Below are 24,396 nucleotides of genomic sequence, written 5' to 3'. Positions count from 1 at the left end.
TAAGAGAAGCACCAGTAGGGCACAGTGTTGAACCACCTGGATGATGAGATGAAGGTAACTTTACAAGTGGAGCAAGCCAATTCTGGGAGCAAGTATGTTTTGAAGTCTTTGAAATTGTCATCAATCTACTACCTGTTCAGTAGTTGATCCCTTGTAAGAAAAGGTCTCTGAAAGTTTTATGAAGTAATCTGTCAAAATACACAAACCCTTGATTTTGTTTTGAGCAAATATCTTCTTGCACATCAGTATGAGACCATATGGTATTTATGGTTATAGTTAGAAAATGACATCATATATTAGTGCTTGTCTAAAATGGTCTTAATTGGTCTCTATGTAGTTATTTTCATCCATCTCATGTACTTTGGGTTGTGTTTTCTGTCCTGTGTTTTGATCTCTACTGTTAACTTTGTTTTGAGATCATAAAAGGGCTTGAGACTTTTCTAAAAGCCCATTACTTATTGGCATGTTTTGATTTTTTGACAGATTTATATGTTGCTTCAGTCTTTTAAAATACATTCCCAACAGTAGTAATAAGGTATTTTTGGGATTTGGGGTTATATCTAAATCTCACTTTCTGAAACAAAGCGATAAGTTTCACTTCTAAAATTCTGGCCTTTTAAGAATCGTTTTATTTTGATGTGAATTGTACTAGTTGATTTCAGTGTACCTAGTTTTCATAGGAGATGTCTCTTTTTTTGTGTTGAGATGCATTTTCTTTATTTCTCCATTCTTTTTTCTGATTCAAGCATTTCAATCCAGGGGAGAATGACTGAGCTCCTTTCTCTCTATAATTCCTGGGGGTGCCCAGGGATGACTAAACTATGCATACTTTATAGGTATTATCTCCTAGTCCTGCTCCACCTTGCAAAATGTTTCACAAACTAATTCATCTAAACCATAATCTTTAATTAGTGGTGACGCCCCACCCCAGCCCCATTCCAAATGGCTTGAGAGCTAAGCCATGTGGGAATTGTCATGGTGGCTGTGTTTTGTCCTAGGAGAGGGTCTGGTCATTACTAAGTAAAATGTCACCATGAATTACGACACAAGAGTTTTTATGCCACAACCTGTGCTTAAACCCTGGGGATGTCATAGGGAGCCAGTAGATGCAGTCCTTTTGCCTGAGGGAAAATAAATCTACTTCAAACACTGCAGCAGAAAGGTAAACCAAGCTTAACAATGAGTAAGAAGTCTATCCCTCATTTATTAGTGAACATTTATTTATTAACTACCATGGCCAGGCATCTGAATAAGGGAGTGAATAGAGCAATGATTAAGAGGGACACTGTCCCTCACGGAACTCTCAGGCAATACTTTTGTTGCTGTTGTTATTTTGTAATTTAATTTTACCTGGGAACTACCCAGTCTTGTTTCTTTATATATATGTATATATATTATATATATATTTTAAAGATGTGGGGTACAATTCAGGATTAGGTATGTAAGTGGATGTCATACAGATAAAGTTGGGGCCTCCCTTTGGTCTCCCCTTTGCCTGGTTTGAGATCAGGTACCTTATTGATGTTGTGTGCCCTCTACCTCCCACCCCGGCAGTATCCTGCTACTGCCAATACCTAAGTTTACATGTGGTATTGGGTGATAGTTTTGATATTTTGGATACTATTTTAGTAAATTCCACATTGTTTAAATGCATTTTTATAATACTGTTTAACCAAGAAGTTGGCAAAGTATCTAAACTTAATGATTTTCTTCAAATATACATATAATTAAAATATGACAGAAGTTTCTAGCTATTAAAGTGTACTTCTTATCCAGATTCATTTTTCACCATGAGAAACATTTAGTAGTAGGCAGGAGTACTGGCTGTAATGGACAGGTTTGACTTCATATATTCTTCATAATTTCTTACAGTTATCGCCAGTTTCCGAGGAACCGTCCCATATGGCCTGTCATTGGAAATTGGAGATACAGTTCAGATCCTGGAGAAATGTGATGGTAAGTAGCCTATGGTGATTGAGTTTGTATGAACAATCTCCTCAACATAGGACTATTCATAATGTTTACAAATTCTGTCCATACCTCTCTTAATCTCTGGAACTTTTCCAGTAGTCACAGCAATCCATTTTTGACAAAACTGTATTTTCTGCATTTTCAATGTCTGGCTACTGGAAAAGAATCATTTGGTATTTTTAAGATGATTGTAATATTATTCCTTATAGTCACTAGATACCAACAAAGTAAGCAACGGAAGCTGCTATCTGTGGAAGTTATGACTCTGTGCCCAACTAAAAGGCTGTTCTCAGAATCCTGAGGGTTTAATAGAACCTTCCAGGATGGGAAGAAACAAAAGTCCAGAGGTGAAATGGCTTAACCGTGGTTGGGTAACTGATGCCTGTGGGAGGGTTCCAACCTGGTCCATCTCAACTCTAGGCCTGCAGTCTTTATTGCCCACAATTCATGGTGGAATATATTGTATGACCTTGTATAATTATTATTAATTTATACAGCAGGTACCTAATAATTCTCAAATGTTTCCATTCCCGTTCCATGCAACATCCTTAAACTCTAGTTCTTAAAAAGATTTCAGTTGAAAGGTCTACTCTTTTTCTGTTTGTTTGTTCACAAAATGACTACTTTTTAAAGCCCTGTCAGTATATCTAAAAATATCCATTTTCCTTTTAAAGGTTTTCCTTACTGGAAATTTATAATCTGATAACATTCTATCATATCATGGCTTATTATAGATTAAATTATGTTCCCCCAAACAGAATTCCTATGTTTAGTTAGAGTCTGGCGTTAAATGGAGACTATACATGGATGTTTATTCTGTCCACTGTGATTGATACCTTTAAACCTATAATGAGAGTTCCTGTGTAATTACCAAATGGATTCTATTTCTACTTTGTATACAGATAAATATAAAAGTTATTTTGAATAGGTACATGAAAATGAACTCCATATCTAACAGGAGGTATTTTGTAATCTAAAACCTTTTATGAATAGCATACTTGGACAGAGACTTCTATGACATTTCTGCAATTCCCTAAATTTTTTGTTGGAATAATTTTTTATGAACAGATACATTTCTTGGTTCAGTCTTTATGGGGTCTAATAAACCCAAAGATACTGGGATTCTGATTTTCAATTATTTCTGCTCTCTTCAGACTGATTTTTAAGCTGTTAGGAATGATATTTTATTCTATATTAGTTGAAGAAAATATATTATAAGGAACAAAATTGTTTAAATATAAAGCTCAAATTTTTGCCTGGAAAATTCAATTAGTCAAAAAATCCATTAGATAGAATATTTATTACATAGCAAAATATTTTTTTACCAATAAGTAAAACAATTTCTACATTTGAAAAAAAATAAGCTGAAAATAATACTTTTTAAAATGCTATAGGCTAATCATATATATTCATATGTGTGTGTATATATGTCTCCCTTGTATTGGTATAAAACTATGAAAATACCTGTTCCCCCATGAAAATAATGCTGTAAAATTGATTTAGAGTTGCTTGGAGCTTGAGTCCAGTAGTACCTCCATTATGGGCAGCAGGAGACACGATCCAAGAACCTCAGTAGGTACCTGCAACCTCAGATAGTACCAAGCCCTATATAGCTGATGCTTTTTCCCATACATACACTTATAATAAAGTTTAGTTTACAAATTAGGCACAGTAAGAGATTAACAACAACAATAATAAAATAGAACAATAATAATAATACTCTGTTCATAATTTCATGAATAGATTTGTCCCTACCTAGACCGTAGCAACTTCAGCATGCAATTTTTTTTTTTTCATTAAGTTGATAACTTTCACCTTTTTGTCTAGAGCAGGGGTCCTCAACCTCCAGGCTATGGATCAGTACCAGTCCATGGCTGTTAGGATCCAGGCCGCACAGCAGGAGGTGAGCAGTGGGCCAGTGAGCAAAGCTTCATCTGTATTTACAGTCACTCCCCATCGCTAGCATTACTGCTTGAGTTACACCTTCTGTTAAATCAGTGGTGGTATTAGATCCTCAAAGGAGCACAAACTCTATCGTGAACTGCACTTGTGAAGGATATAGGTTGTGTACTCTTATTGCCTGATTAGCTGAAGTGGAGCTGAGGTGGTGATGCTAATGCTGAGAAGCAGCTGCAAATACAGATTAACATTAGGAGTGAGGTTTGACTGCACAGAGACCATGATAAATCAATTGTTTGCAGACTGATATCAAAGCCCCATCAGTGAGTGGCAAGTTAATTGATATACTTCAGTTGTACAGCCGCAGCTGATAGCAGGCTTTAAGTCAGAATCTAGCACTTATTTTAGTCTGCATGTAACTGCCCATTATTTTATTTATCACTTCTCTCTGCACCTCTTTTTTTAAATGGTAAATTATATAATTATTTCATTCCTAATACCATGTGATAATAATAGAAATAAAGTGCACAATTAATGTTATGTTCTTGAATCATCCCTAAACCATCTCCCCAACCCCTGATCTGTGGGAAAATTGTCTTCCATGAATCTGGTCCCTGATGCCAAAAAGGCTAGGGACTGCTCACTTGGAGGAAACACCTATGGCTTCTCTTGGGCACATTAGAATTGCCAGCATCATCACTCTCACACATTGAGACCAGGACGAATTAAGTAAGGATGACCTGAGCACAAGCAATGCAGTATTGTAATGGTCGATCCGATAACCAAGAGGGCTACTAAGTGACTACTGGGCAGGTAGCATGAACAGTGTGGATGGATGGTGTGAGATTTCATCACACTATTCAGAACAGAGCACCATTTAAACCTCATGAATTGTTTATTTCTGGAATTTTCCTTTTCATATTTCTGTACCCTGGTTGCCTGTGGGTAACTGAAACTGTGGAAAGTGAGACCATGGATAAGGGAGAACTCTGTAAGAGTGTGATAGGTATTTTACAAAATAAAAATGATGGTGAGATCTTGATCAGATATTGTGCTGATGAAACTGTGCCAGTTTATTCTGGTAGAAAATAATGGCTTTGCTCTTCTTAGGATATGAGACTGATCCTAACCCAAGATAGTGGACTTTTAAGAATGTACACGTTCACTTAATGACTCATGGCCAGGCACTATTATGTAACAGTAGAGTCTGGGCTTTGTAGTTAGGCACACGGAATTTGGAAATGTGTTCAATCTTGTGCAGATTCTTCAATGCCCCTGAGATAATGTGACCTTTTATAAAATAGGGAGAAACTATACTCAAAGAGGTCAGATAACTTGGCCACGATTAAATAGCTAATAAGTAGCAAAGCCAGAGTTTAAGCACAAGGTTCTGATTCCAAAGCCTTTATATGTTTCTGTTCATAATATACATTTTGATATACTTTAAAATATGGTTTTATTAATAGAATATTTAAAACTAGTACCACTTGAGCTATTATCTGGCCTAATGCCAACATCGACCATGTTTATTTATAGAATATTCACATGTAGAGTAAAATTCCACCAGCAAACAACAGATTGCTTTATTACTTGTTATCTTTAAAATATTACAATGGCTTATCAAAATATGACCATGATTATTTCTCCACAGGCTGGTACAGAGGATTTGCCTTAAAAAACCCAAATATCAAGGTAAAAATTATTATTTCTAACTATAATTATAGGATTTTTAAAGAAAAATAGTTATTTAAATTATCTCATTATACAATTGAAATTATAGTTGGGACTGTTAGTCGAAATTCCAAATGATAATACAGGTTTTCATACTTTTGGAAATTCCTTTGAACTTGGATTATAGTTAAGATATGCTACTCAAATGATAATCCCATTTAGCTCTTGAACACTCTACTGAGAAGACCTTAATAAGCTCATTATATATAAACAAAATCTTTTTGAAGTGGTAGTTTCTCAAAGAGCTAAATTAAAATTCAGGCAGGGGAAATATATATTCCAAAAGAAATAGTGAGTAGCAGTATTTAATCTTTAAGTTTTTCGTTGTATCATTTGTAAAGTGTTGGTGTGGAGAAGCAAGTTTATTTTAGTGACATGTTGAGTCCCCTTAGGCTTGGGAGCCTATCTTTCTTACCATTTCAGAGAGAAATTAAGATGCAGTATCCTTTATATGTGTATATAAATCCTCAGGAATTATAATTGGAAGTAATATGATTGTTGTTTTATCTTTCATTTGTATAGTTTATGATTTTGACACTAATACTTACTAATATCCATGATTTTCTACCTTATTCAAATCTCCCTAGCTTTCACCCATAGTTTCTACATTCTCTAATATTTTCTTATATGTCGTATTCATTTTTTAAATTTAATTCTAGCTTTATTAGGATTATAGAGGAGAAATCATATCATTTCTCATTCTCAAAATACAGTGTGAGAAATCTAAGCTCTTCTCCTTGTTTGCTTAAATATGGTGTTCCCTGGATCATTCAATTGCACTTAATTATTGTATTTCATATATTTTGCATCATTCTAAAGAGAAGCCTGAGAGACAAAAGGGTATGCAAATTTAGTTTTAGTTTTTTCTCTTTTTTTTGAGGTGGAATCTCACTCTGTCGCCCAGGATGGAGTGCAATGGCACACTCACGGCCACTTCAGCATTGACCTGCTGGGCTTTGAAAATCTTTTCCCCTCAGCCTTCCAAGTAGCCGGAACTACAGGTGTGCTCTACCATGCCTGGCTAATTTTTTTATTTTTATTTTTTTAATTGTAGATACGAAGCCTTGCCAAATTGCCCCAACTGATCTTGAACCCATGGGCTCAGGCAATCCACTCGCCTCAGCCACCCAAAGTGCTGAGATTACAGGCTGAGCCACCGAGTCTGGCCACAAATTTAATTTTTTTTTTAATTAAAAAAAAAATTTTATTTATTGTAGAGACGGTCTCGCCAAATTGCCCAGGCTGGTCTCGAACCCATGGATTCAGGCAATCCACTCATCTTGGCCTCCCAAAGTACTGAGATTACAGGCTGAGCCACTGAGCCCAGCCTCACAAATTTAATTTTTAAAAAATATTTTAGCCCTCACTTAAAGTTGTTTTTAGACTAGGCACGGTGGCTCATGCTTATAATCCCAGCCTTTGGGAGGCTGAGGTGAGAAGATTGCCTGAACCCTCGGGTTCAAGACCAGCCTGGGCAACTTGCAAGACCTCATCTCTACAATAAGTCAAAAAATTAGTAGGATGTGGTGGCGCATTCCTATAGTTTCAGCTACTTGAAAGGCTGAGGCAGAAGGGTCACCTGAGCCCAGCAGGTCAAGGCTACGGTGGCCATGAGCATGCCACTGCACTCCAGCCTGGGTGACAGATTGAGACTCCAATTCAATAGATAGATAGATAGATAGATAGATAGATAGATAGATAGATAGATAGATAGATAGATAAAACTGTTTTTTAAATATCCACAAGGCCCAGGCACATATAGCTTCAGTATTTAATTATTCATTTAGAACATGTTTGAAGAAAAAAATTATTTATAATTTCTGTTATTTCTGTCATTTCTAGCATACCTGAAGTCTGACTTCTTAAAAAAATTAGAATTACTATATTTATTAATCCTAACATGTTGAGGCAAATTTAAATTTTGAAGAAAAAACCAATTTTATAATTTTATGTATACACATTTACTACTGCTAAATTTATAACATTTGCTTATTAAATTTTATTTTGTACTTGATCTACAATGGTGATATGTATTCAAATGGTATTTGTTTTCTTAAATATTTAATTGAGTTTGTTATTTAATTATATACATCAGAAATTCTTCAGAGGATGTTGTCATTTAATGGACGATAAAATTGATGCTCATTGTTGTTATTGTTTGTATCAAGTTCCCACTTAGAAGGAAGGAATAGTTTCCTTGCCCTATCATTTCCATACAATAACAAGCTTCAAGCTAGCATGGCTTCTTTTGTTTAATTTTTGATCTATCAGAATGGCAACATGGTGATTATTTGCTGCTGTGTTCTCATCAAAGATCTTCCATAACACATAATGCTCATATTGTCTCCAGATTCACAGTGGGTTTTTTTAGGGGGGTATATTTTTAAGTAGAAATATGAGCATTTGAGAGAAAAGAAAAGGAACAATCAAAACAAACAAATTTATTTCAACACTATGCGATTCATATTTTAGAAGCTCTTATTTAGTATAACATGGTTTTTCTGCAGAATCCTGAATATTTCTTATTTTTTGCTTTATAAAGAATGTATTTTCTGAGCGATATTTAATTTTTTATTATATTTATTTTAGAAAATCTCTAGATTAAGAGTAGAGAATGAGAGGCTGGATTGAAATCACAATGAATTTCAACCTGTAGAATGTGGTAGAGATGTTGTTTTTCCCAGTTCCTGATGTTGTCATGGTTGTATGACTGTGTTTTAGACATATGACTTGTGAAACCAACCCTGTCTAAACAGACAGCTAACACTATAACCTTCATGTTTTATCTTACAGGGTATATTTCCTTCCAGCTACATTCACTTGAAAAATGCCTGTGTAAAGAACAAAGGGTAAGAAATGAGTTTTATTAATAGTTGGAGAATTTTCCCAGGACCACTGCTTATTTTGAAATTTGAAAGGCATAGTAATTGTCTTGAAAAATGAACTGTGGAAGATCATACCATTGTCTGTATTCTTTGATAAAGATATAGTGCTCTGAGACAGTTGGTGGAGAAAATTAAAGAAACCCATGTGTGTGCTGGACAGCATCAGGATCTAGGTTACTGGAGGTCTCTCGCTGTCCATAAATCATGGAATAGCTAAATCCCAAGCAGAAGGAGTTGGTTCTTTTTGGTTTCCTGCTGTGTGCAGGAGCATGGCAGTCAGACCCATTAAATGCTGAGTCTTGTTGCCTCAAACCCCAGGAATGTCCTAGATTCTCCACTGATTATAAGAAACCAAGTTAGTATTTCTGTAAATGGGCATAATACCTTATTCTTGTGTGACCACTTTACAAAATTGTTCTTCTACTTGAGAGAATATCTTTTAGATGATATTTTGTTTGATTGAGCTCATTGATCACCTAGTCGTTCTTATATATTTTTTAAAATTTTCAGTTTATTTCCAAGAAGATGTGAAGTAGCTATTACTTTCACATCATTCAGGATATTGCAGGATAAATCAGTAAAACTTGCCTACTTAAAGAGTTAACATGAGCAGATCTTTATTAGGGAGCCACAAACATTTGGTGTCAATGTCACATGGACTATTTGCTGAATCATTACATAATTTTCAATTTATGTCAAAAGAATACAGATTCAGCAATAGAAATTATTTTTATCCCAAATAGCAATAAATAGCAATTTATTATTCGAATTCTTAAAGTAGAGTAAATGGTATTGTCAAACTCAGGTTTCACCCAAAAGATTACAAAGATGCTATTCAAATGAATGATTATTATATCTCCCCTCTACAATGGTATGGTATTAAATTTCAGCTCAGTGAAAGAGCCTGTCCAAGTGGCTGAGAGTCTATGGTATCAATACTTTGAGAGTTCTCTACATGGATACAATTTAAAGAATCTAGGAGACCATTATTCTATGTCTTATATATGTCAGCTATTTTAAGCACAGGTAGTAGTTAGCAGTAGCAATTATTTAAAATAGTAGATTAAAAGTATTATTCTAATACTAATAATGACCACTAATGTTTTAAGAAATGTGTGTCTTTCAGAAGTATTGTGTAGCTACAATCCATCAGAATTCAAGTAGGGCTGTCAGTCATTTTGCAGCTTTTCTACTGGGCTAGGTTGGACACCATCCTGGCCCCCTCAAGTAAACCAGAAGACACCTCAGAAAACACTGCAACCACATGCATACTCTTTTGTTCTGATCCTTCTGCCTGGTGATCTGGGATGGGCAATGTGAAAACTCCATGGGTTTTTCCATTCCTTAACGTGTCCACTTGTGCAAGCCCATGCAACCAATCCTCTTTGCCACCTTTACCTCAAACTCAACCTGATCCTCTTCAACTCTGCAGAGCCACGGTCCACCCAGCACTCTTCATACACTCTGAGCAGGGAAGAGAAACAAGAGAATGCTATGCTAGCAAGGATGATGTCAAGCATTGCTCTACTTAGTCAAAGTCCACCCCCAGCTTGAATTGGGATAGGATATAGTTTTAAAATAAGTACCTTCTTTGTCTTTTGTTCTTCTTCTTTGGTTTCTGTTGTATATAGGGTCCCCTCCACTATCCCCAGGGAAGTTTAAATGTGAGTAAAAGTTTCTTAGAATTTGGTTGTGCATGTTTAAGACTTGCACCTGACATCAGGCACAATGGGCATTATATAGCAGGAGAGCTCTGGGGTAGAACCTGGCTTTATTTTCTAAAAAAGAATTACTGGAATTGATTCGGACCCTAGGTTCTGGGACTGTTACTAAAAGAAAAACTGACCTGAAAACCTGTGAAGATGCGTATTGCCAAATGATTGCTTTCCCAGAAAGGAAGCTTTCTGGAATTTTGGTGTTGCCTGCCTTATTTAAAGTGGAATTGCAGCCTGACGACCTTACCAGAACAAAATAGCTAAAAAATCTATCCCAGAATAACTGAACAAAATATAATTTCAGGGCTGACTACTTAGGACACATTATTTTAACACTGATTTTGGTTTTGGAATAATTAATAGGAAACAACCGCCTTGCCTAAAATGGCAATTTTATGCTTAAAAATAGAAATTTTGGTTAGACAACCCCTAAATCAACTTCCCATGGACCAAATTGCCTTTATATTCTTTCCTGGGTCTTTGGAGCAATATAGGACTGATGGAGGTATTTAAATTAAAATATAATATACGATCAGACCACTTCTGTTATTGTTTAGTTCCTGCTGCGGTCATGTCTCTTTTTAAATGTTAAGTGGGATGTCAAGTTTTCCTAGTAATTCAGTGTTCCCTCCTTGACCTTGTATAGGATCATTTTATAATCTCCATCTCCAAATATTCATCATGCAAATTGCAACAGCTGCTTCCAAAGCAAAATAAATATACTACCATCTTAAAATGTCATATGTAGATTAATGAAAGGTTCTGGATCTGTCACAGTTCATATATTACTGTTTACTTTTATTTCTGCTCTAGAAAGAAGGAATATATTCACAGGACAAGATTTATTTATTTATTTATTTATTTATTTATTTATTTATTTATTTATTTATTTATTTTGAGTCTGAGTCTCACTCTGTCACCAGACTGGAGTACAGTGTCAAGCTCACAGACACTGCAGCCTCGACCTGCAGGGCTCAGACAATCCTTCCACCTCAACCTTCCAAGTAGCTGGAACTACAGGTGTGCTACCATGCCTGGCTTATTTTTTATTTATTGTAGAGACGAGATCTCACCAAGTTGCCCAGGTTGATCTTGAACCCCTGAACTCAGTCAATCCTCTTGCCTAGACCTCCCAAAGTGCTGGGATTACAGGTTAGAGCCACCATGCCCAGCACAAGACAAGTATTTTAGCAGCGGAATAAAGTGAGGAGATGAAGCTCTGTTGGGGGAAAATAATCAAGGCAAAATTTCAGTTCTCATGCTTATCTCAAGAAGATTTTACAAAAGACAATTACGCACACTTTGGAAATAACATCAAAAAGGAACTGCAAAGCAGTTGTTAGCCTCATGCTAAGAAGTAATTTTCCCTTGATCATCCAGACAACCTGGTTCTGTGTAATAAATATGCTGTTACCTTCTACGTATTAGATGTTGTCCTTGAGAAAAATATGCTGAAATAAAGAAAATGTCAGTATAGCTGGTACACTCTTTGGAGAAGCAGTGGTAATAGTAGCCACTTAACCACTTTAACCTGCACCAGAAAAAAAATTGAAAAAGAGAAACTGGAGATGATGATGATGATGATTATAGGATACAGAGGTCAAATTAAATTGTCCCTCTTTTTCTTATCTCTTTATATGTTTCTCAACTTCAGAACCACCATACCTATAGTATTAGATATTAGTATGAATATTTTCCAAGTGTAGTTGCTGACTTTTAAAGAAGAAATGAGAGGACTCCATTACCCTAATCAGAGAAAGAAACATTTTGGAATGGATATTCAAATGATGTCTTAGGTCCTTAAATTCTATGCTGCATGATAGCAACATTACTAATCGTGCTAATCATTTTTCGTGGCCCTGTTTGCAAATAATAAGAATGAAGTGTTACTGAGATCGATGTTCAATCAGTATCTCAGTAACACTAGCTACTCGTAACACTGAGTTAGCTTGTATGTTCACAGTCATGCTATTCCTGATGCATGAACAGTGTTTCTTTTGCTTCCTTTGAGTCCTATGGTCATAGCACTTGGAAGGCAAAAGTCACCTCAGGGTTTATGTAGTTCTGTGACCTCATGTTACAGATGAAGGCTTTTGGACTCAGAGAGGTTAAATGAGTTGCCTCGTGGTCAGATAGTCACTGGAGCGGAACTCTTCTGATCTTCTTCCTTCTTCTCCATGCTGCTCAAACTTGATCTGGATGAAGTGACTGGCCTTTTTGTCACTGGCCTGCCATAGCCCACAGAACATTCCTCACACAAGCTTGGAGTGAGGAATCCTGGTTACTGTCTGCAGAACCCACAATAACCAAGCAACTTTCTTTTCTAGTTTATCTTTTAGAATGCTTAAAACAAAATTGCTGTCTGTGGTATTTAAATATATACTTTGTCTTTCTGTTTTAATTTCATAGACAATTTGAAATGATTATTCCCACTGAAGACTCCGTTATCACAGAAATGACATCAACACTAAGAGACTGGGGAGCTATGTGGAAACAACTCTATGTGGTAAGTAAATTTTTATTTTACTCTATGTGGTAAGTAAATTTTTAATGGCTTGATTTCTCAGGTGTTTTAAGAAATATATGACTATGAGTAAGCACTTGCTATAAGCCACTAGGATGTCTCAGGGAATCAGGAATACAGATATATATATATATATATATATATATTTTTTTTTTTTTTTTTGAGTCAGGGTCTCATGCTGTCATCAAGGTTGGAGTTCAGTGGCATAATCATGCTCACTGAAGCCTCAAACTCCTAGGCTCAAGCGAGCTTTCAGCCTCAGCCTCCTGAGTAACTGAGACTACAGGTACACACCACCACACCCAGCTAATTATTTTGATTTTTTTTTTTTTTTTTTTTTGTAGAGACAAGGTGTTGCTATGTTGCCCAGGCTGGTCTCAAACTCCCAGGCTCAAGCAATCTTCCTGCCTTGGCCTGCAGCAATCCTCCCATCTCAGCCTCCAGAATACAGATCTTAACGAGGGACAGTCTTGTTATAATCTCTGTGTCCACTGAGCTTGGGTTTTATAAGTTATTCTTCAATACCACAGCAACATCAAAGTTTATTTTCCTGGCATCTAACCAAATCGGATGGTTTACATAAACCCTAGTGTTGGACATCTTGAATATTTTTAATTTTCAGGGAAAAAGAAACTTATTCACTACAATTTTGGTGGTGGTGGGGGTATTTTATCATCTTCTCGTACTATCAGTAATTCAAGCTTACTGTAAATGACAGACTTCTTAGCCAGTATCAATGAAAATTTTCTAAAAATACTAGAGAAAAGGACATTTGTTGGGAGTAGGAAAAAGATCTATGTTTTGAGGGCATGTGTATATATATTTGTTTACTTATTATAAGTATGTTATTGAGTACCTATGGCAAATACAAGTGCTCTATATGCAGTATCTCCTTTCATTCTTACAACCACTCAAGGAAATAACTACAATCATCTTCAGCTCACAAATGAGAAAATCGAGCACAGGGAGTCAAAGTACTTGTCCTGGACCAAGTAACAGGAAAGGAGCTCATCTGGGATTCTGATGTCAGTTGGGTACTTTCTCTCTGAACCTCACTATATATGAGGGTGAGACCTCCCCAAAATGGAATTATGTTTTGAAGAGTGGGCACCTTGTAGTGCAGGCTTCCACTGCTAGGTAAGTGTTCCATTTGTGTGCCAGCTAGCGTTGTTGGGAGAGGATGTGTTCAGCTTCAGTGAATTTGTTTTGGAGAGTCTTTCAAGGGATTTAACCCAGTTCATGTTAGGTGATGTACAAGCACACTTGCCTATCCCACGCTTAGTGTTCGGCTGTTTTTGACCAAAAATGGCATGACCCCTGTGCCCCAACCTCCCTATTCACCCACTCTCCCCTCAAGCAACCTTTTTTGGTTTCCCCAATGATGAAAAAAGTCCTCACAGGGAAATGTTTTACTGATGTGGAAGAGGTGAAACAGAAAACATCAGAAACACTGAAAGGCATCAAAACTGATGAGTTCAAAAACCATTATGAGCAGTGGGAAAAGCATCTTGATAGGTGTATTGCGTCAAATTTGAAGACAACTAAGGTTTAAACATGTAAGAATAAATACTCATTTTTTCATAAATAAATTCCAGGTTTTTGGGGTCCTCCCTCATATATGGAAGTGTGAGAGTGGTGAAGTGTTGGGAAAGCAATGCTACTTTTTCTTTAATTTTCAAAGAAGTTTATAGAACAGCTTAATCATTTGAAGAGATGTGTTCAAAATACAAAGGTGTACTTATCCTGACAAAACAATTTGAAACAGCATGTCAAAGGGAAAAATCCAAATTAGTGAGGGAGGTTGACACAGAATGATGGTTTTTATTGACTGTTATATCTAAAATGCAATCAGATATTTCATTGAGGCAAGAAAATCTTAGAGTCACTAATGAAAACTCTTTGATTTTGGACCTTCTCAGATTAGACACTCCTAGAATCCGTGGCTTCAGGACTTACAATGATAATTTACAAGGCAGTCTTATATGAATTGCCAGTGTAGGTTTTGTAAATACAAAGTAAGATAACTGACCTTGGCCGAGCATGATGGCTCATGCCTGTAATCCCAGCACTTTGGGAGGCTGAAGTGAGAGGATTGCCTCAGCCCAGGAGTTCAAGACCAGCCTGGGCAACATGATGAGACCTCATCTCTGCAATAAATAAAAAAATTAGGTGATTGTGGTGGTGTGCACCTGTAATCCCAGCTACTTGGAAGGCTCAGGTGGAAGATTGCCTGAGCCCAGCAGGTTGAGGCTGCAGTAACTGTGATAGTGCCACTGCCCTCTAGCCTGGGCAACAGAGTGAGACTCTGACTCAAAAAAAAAAAAAAGATAACTGACCTCAAGGACTCTGTGGTAGGAAAGTGCAAAGGGGATACAGGTCTTTTAAGATTTTTGTTTTAATTTTTGTTGGAAAGAATTAAATCCAAGCATTATTTCACTTCAAGTAACATTGTACATGACACTAACATGGGTAAAGAAACTATTTGAAATGTTCAAACCACTGTATCCTAAATACCTAACATAAGAGAGTTATAAAAATAACTGTTGTCCATTAGTTGAGTATAACACCAACACTTTTCCTTTTTTATAGCTGCTAGTGAGCAACAAAGTTGAATTTCCTCTTGACTCTGCCTTATCTAGCTATTTTTACCTGCTTTTGAGACTGTGAGTATCTATTTTGGAGACAGACTTGGCTGGTTTGAAAATCTATGTGCTGTAAACTCTAGAAGTAACCGTCTCTCTTAGTCTTCTGAGGAAAGAAAGAGAGAGAGAATTGCCTAAATGCTTTCCTGGATACTGAATGGTAGTCATTTATATTAGTAGCAAACATAAAGGTTAGCCCAGAGATGCTAGATTTTTTACATTGGTTACCTTGGCCATGTTACATGCTATGTTTTCTCTTTTTTTGATATAAATCTTTTTTCCAAATGTTTTGGTTTCAGTTCATCATGCTTGAGTGTATCTAGGGTATTGTTCATTCTCTTTTCCAACAGTTTTGGGGGTTTTTTGGGGGGTTTTTTGGGTTTTTTTGAGTTAAAGTCTCAATCTGTCACCTAGGCTGGAATGGTGTAGTGACAGGCTCATGACCACCGCAACCTCGACCTGCCGGGCTCAGGTGATCCTTTTGCCTCACCCTTCCAAGTAACTGGAACTACAGGTGCAAGCTACCATGGCTGGCTTATTTTTTTACTTATTGTGGAGACGAGATCTCACCAAGTTGCCCAGGCTGGTCTCAAACTCCTGAACTCAAGCAATCGTCTCGCCTCGGCCTCCCACTTTTCCAACAGTTTTAAGTTACCTAGCTTCTCCAGTAGAAGATGTTTGAAGGTAATATTTTGCAAATTGTAAGCTGTATATGAGACCACTTAGCATAAAAACATATGATGAATGCTTGAGAAATGTTAGTTGCTCTTTTAAATAGCATTAGTAGAGACCTAAATAATGTTCTTTAAAAATGCCACTTAATAAAATTTTAGTAACATAACCACGAAAAAGTTTAGGAGAAATATAGCAGCAGTCTTTTGCTGAGTACTTTTGTGCAGGCTATGAGATAGATATTTACATCTCTCTTCTTTGGGACTCTGCTGGGTAGGTTTTATTCTTGAATCTTATCAACCATCATTTACCCAGGGTCTCACGCTAAGTGGTAAAGCCTGAGTCTAAATCTAGGTCTGCTGCCACCAAAACCTGTACTCTTTTCTTTTTTCTTTCTTTCTTTCTTTCTTTTTTTTTTTTTTTTGAGTCAGAGTCTCACTCTGTTACCCTAGCTGGAATGCAGTGGCACAATCTCTGTTCACTGAAGCCTCAACCTTCTAGACTTAGGTGATCCTTCCACCTCAGTTTCCTGAGTAGCTAGGACTACAAATGTGCACCACTGTGTCAGCTAATTTTTTTTTTTAATATTTTTTTAGAGACGAGGTCTTGCTATGTTGCCCAGGCTGGTCATAAACTCTTGGGCTCAAGCAATCCACCTGCCTCAAGCTCCTATAGTGCTGGGATTACAGGTGAGAGCCACCATGCCTGGCCTGATTTTATTTTAAGGCAAATAAAACTTACCCATTCTCTGAAACACTAAAATACTCCCAGTTAAGTTTTTGTTCATTTCTGATATATTGCAGAAATTTCTAAATATTGTTTTATTCCAAGAGTTTAATATTGTATTCTACCTTTTTTATTTAGCACTAAATCAAAAGCATTTTTTGTATTTCTTTATAGGTTTCATAACTACCCAGTTTTGAAAGAATTATAATTTTATGACTAAATGTCCACTCAGATAAATACTTTTTTCTTATACTAATGGAGCAGGTTTGCTGGCCAGGCCTGCAGTATTTCGTGTCCCCTCACCTTTTTTTCCCTAAAGGGAGAGCTGACCAGCTGGTTTTCAGTTTTCTGAAGGATTCTGCTTCCTTCTTATTTTAGTGTTCTCTTAATCTTAAGTACCAGACATGACTGCATAGAAAATCAAATCAATTCTACTAAACAACTGCAGAATGCCCTCCCCAAGAGCAAGCACATGACTTTCTCACTGTGACAGTCAGTTCAAGAGAGTGCTGACCATCTCTTATGCTGTATGAGATAGGACTTGTTTTATAATTTCCTTATGTAATTTTTTAGACTTGAGTGGACATTTTCCTTTCTATCACTTCCTCATGTCTTTCTGGATCTTTCTCCTGCTTACTCTTTTGTATGACCTAAACAGAACCTACTTCTGAGATCCACACACACAAAAAAAACACCTTTAAATCAAACCATTCATTCATTCTCCAGCTGCTAGGGTTACACAAGGCAGACAGCCATTGTGGTCGGCTGCTTAATATCCATTGTGGCTGGTCGCTTATAGCACTGAGCAGTTAATTACAAGAGTATTGTGTTCCAGTTCCCTTGTAGTGACTTGTATGGGACTGTATATCATGAGTATGGGAGAAAAGCAGTAGAAGAATAGGTTCAATAGAGTGCTGTAGGGGTTGAGAGAAAAGCACGATTATTTATATTGAGAAGATCAGGGATGGCATCCTGGAGAATGCTTTCTGTTCCTCTGGCAAATTGTTTGACCTGCACAGTACGTGAAAACGGTTTAAGACACTAAGTACTGAAAAAGCAGATAACACGTCACTACTTTTTAAAATTAAAAAAAATGTGTTATGACTGAAAGTCTTTACCCATCACACAGAACTTGATCTTTCTGGCAGTTTATAGTTGTAGTGGACTGGAGATGGATAGAAGCCTCAATACTTCCCTATCACTATTCATGTAGTCCACTAATAATTTTTGGAGAAAGTGAAAGCATAACTTCTGGTTAAGAAAGATGAAGGGTACACTCTTATATAAGTTTTACTCTAATGTCTCCAGGGAAAGATATATATTTTGGTTTGGACAAAGAAATAGTAATTGGAAAGAGCTCATTTTGGACAGGCCCAAAACAAGTACTAGGAAGAGCTAATACTTACATGAGCTTTATTCTAGGCCATGAATTGTTCTCAGAGTTTTAATAACTCATTAATCCTCAGAATAACCCCAAGAGGTAGGTACTGTGATAACCGTTTTACAGATGAGAAAACAAGCACAAAGAGGTTAATAAACTGCCAAAGTCAGCAAATGGCAAAACTGGAATTCAGAGTTAAGTCGTTTGGCTCTAAGTCTGCTCTCTCCATAGTGCTCTCATTATCACTAATCTGCAAAAATGGCTTTGTGGGAAGATAGTACTGCCCATTGACAGATGACAGAACTCTTATTCAAAGTCTATAAAACTTGGTGACAACACTAGGATTGGAAGCCAGGGTTGTTACTTGTCGTCTTTCTGCTAAGCCACATAGCTTAATGAATTTCACAGGAGATTTCCTTGACTTTCCATGTTTGTTTTAAAAGTAAAAAAAAAAAAAAAAAAAAAGCATCATGTTTTTATTTAAGGTCTAAATACTGACTAGTTAAGAGCATTGCACAGACATCATCGAAAGGGTTTGTGTGCCCAACTTCTGATTGCAGAATCCAATAAAGCATTAAGACTCACATGCAAGCAATAATTGGAAAACAATGTTTTCCGTTTCACCAGTTTTAGCTGCATGCAGTCCTGGTTCAGAGAAGGGAGGAAAGAATGTGAGCAAGAGTTGTCAGGGAGTTTTCCTAATGGAGGTAAGAGTTGGGCCAAGCCTTGTAGGAGAATTTATAGCTTAAAGAAAGGAACACTCGAAGTAGATAGGGAGGCAGCATGCAAAAAGGATGGAGACTGCACCAAGCTCCAGTTGTGAAGGTGTAGCCAGAAACAAGAGCACAGTGTGGATGTTGAGGAGTCTGGGAAGTGATGAAGTGGCAATCTTGGACAGGAGAGTAGCATTGTGAAACTTGGATGGATAGAAATGTATAGAGAGGGCAGTGGGTGTGTTTGAGGACAGTGAGGGAAGAATTTATCTATTAAAGGAGAATATAGGTTGGCACAGTGGCTCACACCTGTAATCCCAACACGTTGGGAGGCGAAGTTGGGAGGATTACTTGAAGCCAAGAGTTTGAGATCCCGTCTCTACTAAAAATTTTAAAAAATTAGCCGAGCAAGGAGGCACTCACTGTGGTCCCAGCTACTTGGGAGGCTGAGGCGGAAGCATCACCTGAGCCCAGGAAGTCCAGGCTGCGGTGAGCCAGAAGTATGCCACTGCACTCCAGCCTGGACAACAGAGTGAGACCCCGACCCAATAAACAAATACACAGATAAATAAATAAAAATCTGTCTGCAGATACAGATACAGATGGAGGGCAACCAGGAGGTGCCTCCTTCCCTTTCTTCTTCCGTTACCCCACAACTCAGTATGGAGACTGACTGCCAGATCTTTACGTTTGCATATTTCGTAGAGAAATGAAGGTGATCTCTTCCACCGGCTGTGGCACATCATGAATGAAATCCTGGACCTGCGGCGGCAAGTGCTGGTGGGCCACCTCACCCACGACAGGATGAAGGACGTGAAGCGCCACATCACTGCCCGCCTCGACTGGGGCAATGAGTAAGTACCTACCATCGCAGGGCAGCAAAGGAAGTGACACAGGCATGAGTCAGGACGTGGTAATATCACTCGGAAGCAGTCCTGTGGATTTTTCCAGTCTTCCCCCAATGGAGGCACAGTGTGAACTGTCGCTGATAGAGTCGGGACCCCTTCCTCTCTGCCGGGTGTGGGAGCTGAGATGTTGTTAGTTCTCTAGTGCCCAGTGTGGTCTTATGGTGTGAAATGTTCACAGGGATTAATTAGCTATGGCTTCTGGCTAAAATGGATCTTATTTTCAGATGGGCTTTAGCGTTGACATTGTATTTGCTTTTAAAATATACCTCTTCCATATCGTGGTAATAGATCACCAGTGTAATCCAGAGGGAAACACTAATGTTAACAGCTTCTGTTAAAAAGTCTTATGACAAGTGCACTGGTGGGACCTTTTATTATTGCTAGGATCAGTCCTGTGCATACACATTAGCCACTTTGAGGAGCTGTTTGGGAGAATTCAGTAAAAAGCTGTTCTTGACTGAGATTTACTTTTAAATAAAACTGTAAATGACTAATTTAAAGTATGAGCCAGGCACTTAAATAGTAAATCTAATCACTGAAATCTCTGACCAAGGCTGATATTGTGCTAAGTAGAAATACTAATATAGGAGTAAGAAGTTAGAATAAGCCAACTTTGACTGGCATCCTAGGGTTGCATAAGGCTTCAGTTTAAGGCAATGAAGTGGTTCCTTAGTATCCTACATGACTATTTTGTCTCTTCCTTTCTTCTTCCCAAATCTCCCTGTGTTTTGGAACTTCAAAGGATATTGGGGCAAGAGAAAATAAATAAATAAATGAATAACTAGACCGAAGAAGAGAAAATGGTAGGAAGTGAGCCAGGGTTAAAGTTGCCTCTTACTGAATCTGGAAAAACTGATTTAAAACCAGAATGCTGCTTCCTCTAACCCTTACAGTCACTGTCAGAAGGCGGGTTTGATTCCTGCAAGGCATTGCATACATTCTACAGTTATGAATACATGGAGCAGTTAACAGATTTTACGCCTTCATCTCACCCAGAGTACTTCTGGTATTTTGTTGAACACGATGTACCATTTATCTCTTTACAGGCAATGAATAGGATAGACCAATGTCTTTACCTGTTAGAAATAAAACAGGTGCAGGTGTGGTAGCAAGAGCTTGGACTGGGAGCTCTTCTTTAAGACACGAAACAAATTCATGAAATCTTCTTGATATCAGTTCCTCATCTGCAGAAGGACTAGAGAAGGTTCCAGGGCCCCCTCAGCTCCACGATGACATATTTAAAAGTGATCTATCACAGAAACAAAGAACAGAGTACCATATGTTCTCACTCATAAGCGGACCTTGAACAATTATAATACTATAAGAAAGCATTTGGCAGTAATGGGAAACTGTCAGGGGAGGGGGGATGGGATTGGCAGTTGAGGGAAACTGCTAGGGGAGGGAGGGGCATACCTCATCAACAAGGGTACCTGCATAATCAACGTTTGTATACCTAACCCTGAATTTTACCCCACATCTTTATAATAAAAAATATATATATATACACACAGCACCTCCTGGTAGATCAGGCTAGCAAACCATTTGCACTGAGTTTGCAGTCCAGCTGTGTAAGCTGGGGTGAGACCAAGAAGAGTAGCTTTCAAGGCTGTTGGTGACTGGCCTGTGCTGCCTGCCTTTCGCATATTTCTTTATCATTTTGAAAAACCTTCGAAGTTTCTCTGAATTATTGACTGTTAGTCATTATGCTGGTCTTCATTTAAAGGACTAGTTTGGCAGCCATAAAAAAGAATGAAATCATGTCCTTTGCAGCAATATGGACAGAACTGGAGATCATCACCCTAGGTGTACTGACTCAGAAACAGAAAACCAAACTCCACCCATTCTCACTCATATGCAGGAGCTAAATGATCACAAAGATGGAAATAATAGGTACTAGGGACACCAATAAGAGGGGAGGGGAGAGGGGTATTAGGATTCAGAAATTACCTATGGGGTACAGTGTTCACTGTCTGGGGAATAGGCCACCTGAGACATAATCCCTACCACTAAGCAGTGTGTCTGTATGTAACGAACACACACGTACCTTATGAATCTAAAATAAAGATGAAAGATAAATGACTAATTTGTAAACAGGAAGAACATTGGACGAAGGTGGCTTATCAAAACTAACTTAGGAATGTAGAGCAGGCGAGAAAATGATATTTTTTTTTCCATTTTATGAAGGAAGATAATGGCTGAATGAAAAGGGACAGGAAGGAAAAACATTAATTATGACTGAATCAGGACTCAGTTTTTGACTGATGCAAGTTTGAAATTGTACTTCAGGCAGTTCTGTGGCTAATTTATGATAAGTTGGTAAAACATTGATGCATGAAGATGAGCAGTATAATTTATTTAGATCATCCGCAACTTCATGAATTTTCCGAGCTCTCTGTTTTCTTTGAATTTCTTTGACCGCTTATTCAAAAACAACTTACAGCCTAGAGTGTATGCATTTACCTTATTCTTTCAAGTATAAATTTGTTTTCATGTTGAATAGTGCTCAATGGAGAGCAGATTAAGATAATTATCTTCCCTGTTAAATAAGATCAAATTGCCCTGCAAAATTATCTGTCAGCACGTAACTCTCTAGATGAACATAATTTAAGAATGTGTTGGTCAGGTGTGGTGGCTCAAGCCTGTAATCCCAGCACTTTGGGAGACCTAGGTGAGGGGATTGCCTGAGCCCACGGATACGAGAACAACCTGGGCAATTTGGAGAGACCTCATCTCTACAATAAATTAAAAAAATTTAGCTGGGTGTGGTAGCACACGCCTGTAGTTTTGGTTACTTGGAAGCCTGAGACAGAAGGATCGCCTGAGCCCAGTGGGTCAATGCTGGGGTGCCCCTGAGCATGACATTGCACTCAGCCGGGGCAACAGGGTGAGACTCCAACTTAAAAAAAAAAAAAGCATGTGTTTCACCTCAAGCTGTGTATCAAACTGTTGAAGAGCAATGAAGAGAAGCCCTCTGCGTGTGAGAGGCAGAGCTGATCCATGTTGTTCCCTAATGGAGCCAGCAAAAGTGCTGTTCTCACCTGCAAGCCTCAGACAGCATAAAAATAATGGTCCACATTTCTGTTGCCCACAGAATCCTATGATGACCTTTGACTTTCCTGCTAAGATGATACAGGAGGTAGAATCAATTCATCCTTTCTTCCTGATGTCACAGAGTAATTTAGTGACTGAGTTCATATAAAACTTGACCTTCTCCCCTAGTCCAACCCCTGCCTTCCCAGATCCTGCAAGATCTCGCCTCACTCAGCTTGTCTCTCCCCAACTTGCTTCATTTCTCCTTAGTCTTTGTAAAGCACTGCCCTGATTCTGTTCTCTGAGCTATGGAGTCTCTCACAGAGGGAGGTTTATCATAATGATGTATCTAAACCAAATAGAAACAAATAAGACTTTCTTCAAGCAGTCTGGGCTCCCAGAAGCCAGCAGAAGTTAAACAATCAAGCCAATGGGAGAAAGTGACTTGCTAATCGCAGGTTTTGGTGGAGGAGGGGCAGGTCCCAGAAACCCTGCAGTTGGAGTTGATCTTTACTGACTCGTTCTGCAATGATGCCCCTTCACATAGCTTGTCTTCTTCATGCCAAAATGGCTGATATCTGAATTTCCAAGTTCAAATTCTCAAGGAAGGGTGCTTATTGACAGACAATATCCATTGCTCCTCTTTAGACTGAGTGTTTTATACCAGCCTCTCTAGCTGCTGGCCAGTTCATTGGTTATTTGACCTTAGGTCAGGTACTTATCCATGGGCCAGTCAGGTATGGCTTGGGAACGGAGGAGGATCAGATGACTGTCCCCATCTGCTCCTGCCTCTCCCAGCAGAGAATGTGGGTAGAGCAACTTCTTGTTGAAAGTAAGGATTCATACGTGTTTTTATATCCTTTTTCCTTTGCTAAATGATCTTTTCATCATTAATATTGACCTAGTGTCAAATGATGTCTTACATTGTAGTGCAGTGGTTCTCTTGGGGAGGCGATGGAGGATGGAGAACAGACCCTATCAGAATCCCTGGTGAGATGCAGCAGTGGAGGGGAGGGGTGTTTTGAAAACAAATCACAGTGCTTGTTGTGATTTGGAAATTCTACTAAAATTAAAGAATGGGTGTGTGACTTTTTTTTAGTTTCTCAAAGAGAAACATCGTTTAGGAAAACTGAGAAACTGTTTTAGTATCTGAAAGACAGCTCCTGCTGTCAAGAAGGTGACAGTTTTCTCATCTTCTTAAGAACAAATATCCCTCAGGGTGGTGGGGGCAGTGCCTGGCTTGAAGTAGGTGCCAAATTAATACATTTTACTCAGGAAACCTTAATGGGTTTTTTGGGGAGGGCATGGAAGAATTCCAGATTTTTTCTTTATTCAAAAGTAAGAAAACTGTGATTCAGTAATTGGAAGTACAATGCCAGAAGCCTTCCATGTTAGAGTGATGATGTGAAAGGGATGCAGAACCAGTAATCCTCAGAGAGCTAAGCATGAGACCTAGAGTGTGCTTAGTGAAGGGAGTCTGCTAGAGAAAGGGTATCTTGACCTTGACCCATAAGGCATTACAAAGGCATTGTGAAGCCTGGAATGGTTAAGGAGATGAACAAAATCATGTGACATTGGTATCAGCATTGTACAGTGGGT

General features: G+C 38.0%; 1 protein-coding gene across 1 annotated transcript in view; it reads left to right on the top strand.

The window, feature by feature from the left end:
- DOCK4 (dedicator of cytokinesis 4) overlaps nucleotides 1-24,396 on the top strand; it is a 534,984-nt gene that overhangs the window by 257,357 nt on the left and 253,231 nt on the right. The window contains exons 2-6 of the mRNA XM_021715022.1: nucleotides 1,873-1,956; nucleotides 5,522-5,562; nucleotides 8,395-8,450; nucleotides 12,611-12,707; nucleotides 19,565-19,713. Coding sequence (XP_021570697.1) covers nucleotides 1,873-1,956; nucleotides 5,522-5,562; nucleotides 8,395-8,450; nucleotides 12,611-12,707; nucleotides 19,565-19,713 — 427 coding nt within the window. The remainder of the gene's footprint in view (nucleotides 1-1,872; nucleotides 1,957-5,521; nucleotides 5,563-8,394; nucleotides 8,451-12,610; nucleotides 12,708-19,564; nucleotides 19,714-24,396) is intronic.

The sequence above is a fragment of the Carlito syrichta genome, unplaced genomic scaffold (genome assembly GCF_000164805.1).
Source record: "Carlito syrichta isolate Samal-C Ts95f unplaced genomic scaffold, Tarsius_syrichta-2.0.1 Scaffold306577, whole genome shotgun sequence".
Classification (NCBI taxonomy): domain Eukaryota; kingdom Metazoa; phylum Chordata; class Mammalia; order Primates; family Tarsiidae; genus Carlito; species Carlito syrichta.
The sequence above is the reverse complement of the archived record's forward strand: the minus strand, read 5'-3'. Positions and strand labels throughout refer to the sequence as shown.